Here is a 6,000-nt window from a genome sequence, read left to right on the forward strand (position 1 = left end):
TGTCATCCATGTCGTCTTCTGACAAAACATCCATTTTGTTCAACTAGTGGGAGCGCAAAACGCTCTCCCACTGAACGCACAGACACAATACACAGAAAACACTACAAACACAGAAATACAAAATGAAAATTTAACTAATGGGGGAGGAAAAGAAACAAGAAAAAAACAAAAACTTATCTGATAATCCTATACTACTACCACCGAGCGTTATATGTGTAGGCGTTTACACAGATGGCTGGAAGAGACGCGCTGCGTGGATGACCTTCGTTGTGGTGCACTTGATCGAGGCTCGGTACTCAGCGCACACAGGCGCACGATGATTGATGAACGATGTAGATGTAGAAACGGGTGCTCACACTCGATGATGATGATACGTAAGCGGGTATGCGTGAGCGCGTATGCGTGACCACGCAACGATGATGCCCAAATTGGTTTGTGAATTACCAATAGCACGGATTAATCGTTCCGAAAATGACACTTTCTACTTTAAAAAAAACTCACTTTTCGATCAATTTACCGGGAACTATGCCAGGAGTCACTTAGTGAGAAAAAACTGATAATTTATATCAAGCGAATACCGAGAAAACTTCCAAAACAACGGAGCACGAAACAAGTCGACCGTACTTCTTGCTAGGACGCAGTGGTATGAAGATTTATATTTGGCGTCACCAGGTCACCAGCGGTGATCAACTTTTCCCGCCGTCGTGTTAACTTGACAATATCTCTTCGCAGGTCTGCTGCCGACCCATATCTGATGTTGACTTGTTTGGGACAGTATGCCGCAACAATGGTGATGGGGCCGACAAGCTTCGATAATCTTCAGCTGGAAGCTCAGCAGCAGTTGACAGTTGATGTTCTTCCTTAGAGCGATGGCCACTCCTCCTCCCCCGGAGCTGGTTCGATCTAGCCTCACAAGCCGAAGGAAGCGGGAAGGAAGACGTTAATCTCGGGCTTCAGGTGCGTTTCGGTGATGATGGCGATATCGATGTTTCGTTCGTTGAGTAATTCAACGAACTCAATGTTCTTGCTCCTGAGCGAGCAAACGTTCCAATTGGCAATTTTGATGGCTTCACGGTCCATACTTATTGATGAGGGATACCAACAATCAATACGAAACTAACGATTTTAAATTGGCTCACTACTTGACTAGCCTATTGGTCCCAAGCAAACGATTAACGTACCCCATTCTAGTCGGAATTCTACTACTACACAATGTTTGTTTTGATTCGCTATGAAAGTTTGACAGATAAAATGAGGGGTTAGTGGATTTTCGAGGGGTGAATCGATTAGCTTGGGACCGAAGAGAGTACCAGAGCTGAGCCAAAAAGTTGAGCACGGTATTTCGGGACCTTCTAGTCTAGTGTAACAAGTTCCGCCGTTGTAAGCCGAGTGTCTGCGTTCTGAATCGATGATTCTTTATAGGCTTTATTGTGAATAGCAATGAATTCCGCTCGCTTCGGGCATGTCTTGCTTGTTGCCCGATGTGCTGCACCACAATTGGCACATTTGGGATCTGCGTCCTCCATTAGCTCGCAAGCATCAGGTGCGTGCTGCTTGCCGCAATTGTTGCAGCGGTAGGCCATGTGGCAGTTTCTCGTTCCATGTCCGAATAGCATGCAGTTCACGCATTGGGTGATATCACGGTGGACTGGCTTGTACCAACAATCAATACGAAACTAACGATTTTAAATTGGCTCATTACTTGACTAGCCTATTGGTCCCAAGCAAACGATTAACGTACCCTATTCTAGTCGAAATTCTAGTACTACGCATTGTTTGTTTTGATTCGCTATGAAAGTTTGACAAGTAAAATGAGGGGTTATTGGTTTTTCCTATGTTTCGAGGGGAGAATCGATTAGCTTGGGACCGAAGAGAGTACCAGAGCTGAGCCAAAAAGTTAAGCACGTTATTTCGGGACCTTCTAGTCTTAGAGTTACCTCTATGCTTGTACCATAGAGGTAATTCGAAGTCTAGTAGGTCCCGAAGAAACGTGCTCAACTTTTTGGCTCAGCTCTGGTACTATCTTCGGTCCCAAGCTAATCGATTCACCCCTCGAAACATAGGAAAATCCACTAACCCCTCATTTTATCTGTCAAATTTTCATAGCAAATCAAAACAAACATTGTGTAGTACTAGAATTTTGACTAGAATGGGGTTTGTTAATCGATTTGCTTGGGACTAATAGGCTAGTGAGCCAATTTAAAATCGATAGTTTCGTATTGATTGTTGCTTGTACTGCTCCCAAATCACCACGATGTGGAAAAGGGCCCGAATACTCTGGAGGTCCTTCCAGCATGTTGAATTCCTTTCCAGGTGGACCAGATACAGCTGGTCACGGTACTTACGTGAAGCGTCATGATTTATCTTGAAGATTTGGATCGGCTTGAGTCCATGTTGCTTCAATTCATCCGACAGTGTTACCAACTGGTGGAAACTAACGATTTTAAATTGGATCACTACTTGACTAGCCTATTGGTCCCAAGCAAATTGATTAACGTACCCCATTCTAGTACTACATTATGTTTGTTTTGATTCGCTATGAAATGTTGACAGATAAAAAGAGGGGTTCGTGGATTATCCTTTGTTTCGAGGGGTGCATCGATTAGCTTGGGACCGAAGATAGTACCAGAGCTGAGCCAAAAAGTTGAGCATGTTTATTCGGGACCTTCTAGTCTTAGGGTTACCTTCATGGTGTTACTGTTTCCATGTCGGGAAGGCCGCGCAGGACCACCTTGAGCGGCTTGGTCGCCTCAATATTGTGGGAGAAATACTCTAAGTTTTTCTGTTTCAGCATAACGCTTCGTCGGCCTTGTAGTGGTTCATTGCCTTCAGTACTCATGCGCATGGTGCACTTGAGACCTTTACCAATGTAAAAGTCGTGTTTCTCCTGCAAGCCTTCCGGGAATCCTTTACCGAAGAACGGTGGAACTTTCTCCTTCTTTTCCACCTTCGGTTCATCGCCGTTTTCTAGGATTCCGTAACGATTGTTGGCCAACAGCTCGATGCCAATTGTGCACGCAAAAAAACCGTTCCGGTATTCGAGAACAACAAATCACGAAAGCATGAACTGCTACTTTGTTTGAATTCATGACTTAGTTCCCGTAAACGCGATCGAGTAAAAAAAAAATTCATGAAATAAATCCCAAATCCATGAACTTAAGTTTCGGCTGTTCAGCGCGACCATCGATTCATAACGCTACAGAAAACACAAAATAAAATCATGATTTCGTGATCCATGAACCCATAAGTGTGATTTTCGTTCCTGAAATGGTGAACTTGGATCACATGCAGCTGTCATTTTCAGTTGTTGTTGATTTTATCCTTATAGAGTGCTCGGATCCGTCGAGAATAGTGTCTCGATTATTAGTGAGTATCATCAAAATGGTGGTCCGGCACAATGGCAGTGGCTGGTACATGTCATCATACTGGCCGTCCTCGAAGAAAAAGAATCCCCGAAAGCATCCGGTGTTCTTTCTCCCACCGCTCCGATAAAAGTCGAAGGTGGTGTTGATTTTTTGAGCTGAAAACTCGGCTGAAAGTGTGTTCATTCCATCTGCTGGACAGATACCTGCTGCCAGTTTGGGATGCGGGTAAAACCTGCATCAAGGCTTCCGTTGTTTTCATTCCACTTCCTCACTCCATTTAAAATATTGGTAATTATAATGAAGTTGACATTTTACAGTCCATGAACCATGTTCCCGTTTTCGAGAACAAGGTTCACGGTATCAATCACAACGCATGAATATAAATCACGTTTGCCAGAACTAGATCATGAATTTCCGAACAGAGTTCACGATTCTATGACTTTTGTTGCCTTTGCAGGCGTTGCGTTTATTTTGTGGAACAATGTTCACGATTTCATTATTTTTATTCATGGTGTACTTTCGTAAACGAAAAATTTACTTGTGCCGAAAATTGTGACTGGAGGTTCACGAATTTCGGAACGGATTTTTTCCCGTGCGCATTGGCGGTGCCCGATCGGGATCATTTCCCGGCTGGAAATAGCAAGCGCGTCAACAAGCGGTGGGGTCGGGCGATGCTTCATCAAACACTGCGAAAAAGTAGTGCGACGGAGTAGTGACGGTCAAGCAGAGAATGCTCCAATTTAACTCAAATTCAGCCTTGTTATACCCTATTAGGCCTTACTAAGACCATTTAAAGCGATCCCTAATAAACGGGTACCATACACTAACGATATCATAGATGTTGCGACCATACCACATAAATTTGGGATGATATCCAGAATTGGTGGTAACGCGCTTCTTATTGTTATTGTTTATGTGGGATGTTCTTTGTTTTAAGACCAATTTGGCGTTCTAAAGCCCATTTGGCTTTTCCTGGCCATTTGGACTTTTTAAACGTAACTTCAACTTTTTTATTTTTAATGCAATGGTTGAAATACATTGTAAAACTGGAAACTAATTTCGATCCTGTCTACGAATCGTAGTCCATGAAAAGTTAACAACACTTTATATAATAGATACCGCAGACCCCCTGCTTTTTTCAACGGCAATTATTTCGAATTTGTTTATTTGGTATCCTTAAACAGATGTGCAATAGCATAAGGCACGTGCAGGGATATTAGTTATACAAGTTCCAAATGTCCAAATTTAGAAATACAAAATGACGAAGTTCTACGGAACCGAACCCCAGACCGTTCCAGCATCCGATTCATGAATAACCGCTAGAGAAAAAAAAATGCAGTAGAGAATAAGATTCCTGCCTTCGCCTCAACTAAAAAACAAGGACATAACTACACGATCTCACGTAATCCGAAAACATTCCACTCCAATAATGCCCTAATTCCATCAGCTACATCACCCCCGCACTAACCCCCGTCACTCTATAACTATCGTTCAGCAGCTTGTCCCGTCAGTCACCTCCGGAGCAGCATCACACAATCCGCCGAGCGTACGGACATCACCGTGGTGGCAGCAAGTCCACCAACGCCACTAGTCAACAGGATACGTTCGATAATTCGAGCGGATCCGAATCCTCCCTGCCCCCGATAACGGCCACACTGAAAACGCAAAAGGTGGAACTGCACGCCCACAAGGTGACCCCGGCGGCGCTGGCAGGAGCGAAAAATGCCGCCTCCTTGCAAATGTCCAAATTCTGCCACGAGTGTGGCTCGCGGTTCATGATCGATACGGCCAAGTTTTGCATGGAATGTGGCATCCGGAGGATAATGCTAGATTAAAACATTTCAACAATTTTTTTTCCAGTTCTTTAAGACAGTTTTATATAAACGCACTTTTTTTTCGTTCGTTGGTTTGAGAAGAAACTTCGTTAGGATTGTGAGTAAAATAAAATTCTAGTGGCATAACTTTCCCGATTAACACTGAAATCCAGTTCGTTTTTTTTTACTTGTTAAAATCACATCTTTAAGTTTGTTTCTTTTAAGTTACCATTCGATAAATTCACATTTAGCACAAGAAAAAAAACAATCGAACAAAAGAAGAAAGATCCCATGCTTACAACACACAACATTAACAAAGACTGAATCTGTAAGCTAAATAAAAAAAAATTAAACAATAGAAACCTAGCACACTAACCGCAGTTGGCCTTAATCTGTCTCCATTAGACACACACACACACAGAAAATTATACATATGCAAGAATTAAGAAATATCAGTTAGTTACAAAAGGCAGCAGCACACATTTCAGTTTGATATTATATTTTAGCGCATAGAAACTTCCCATATTTCGAAAGCAGGACAGAGGATCGATCGAAAGGTGAAACTCGAACAGTAAAAAGTAGGTTTTGTTTGCCCTTTTAAGCTATTTATTTATGCATGTATGCAAGTTTGAACGAAAAGAAGAAAAACTGATGGCGTATTAACTATGTTTTAGAAGAAGTTTGCGCTTGTTTGTTTTTGAATAAAAAACGGTGGGCAGCGAAAGAATCATTTGGACCCGAATGGACACACTTGTGAAATAACGAATAGTAGTTATGAAAACCCAGTGGTTAACAATGCATTTTAACAATTTAACAAAAGT

The 6,000-nt window shown here is 42.4% G+C and overlaps 1 protein-coding gene across 5 annotated transcripts in view; it reads left to right on the top strand.

The window, feature by feature from the left end:
- LOC135709211 (putative uncharacterized protein DDB_G0277255) overlaps positions 1–5,347 on the top strand; it is a 316,014-nt gene extending 310,667 nt beyond the window's left edge. For 3 of the 5 annotated variants that reach the window (XM_065231452.1, XM_065231450.1, XM_065231453.1), the window contains one exon: positions 4,861–5,347. In XM_065231452.1, the coding sequence (XP_065087524.1) occupies positions 4,861–5,200 (340 nt within the window). In that variant the 3' untranslated portion in view covers positions 5,201–5,347. The remainder of the gene's footprint in view (positions 1–4,860) is intronic. The other 2 variants (XM_065231451.1, XM_065231454.1) reach the window with 1 other exon arrangement.
- Positions 5,348–6,000: the final 653 nt, after the last annotated feature.

Source organism: Ochlerotatus camptorhynchus, unplaced genomic scaffold (assembly GCF_037179485.1).
Source record: "Ochlerotatus camptorhynchus isolate MF236.1 unplaced genomic scaffold, CSIRO-AGI_Acam_v1.1 ptg000357l, whole genome shotgun sequence".
Taxonomy (NCBI): domain Eukaryota; kingdom Metazoa; phylum Arthropoda; class Insecta; order Diptera; family Culicidae; genus Ochlerotatus; species Ochlerotatus camptorhynchus.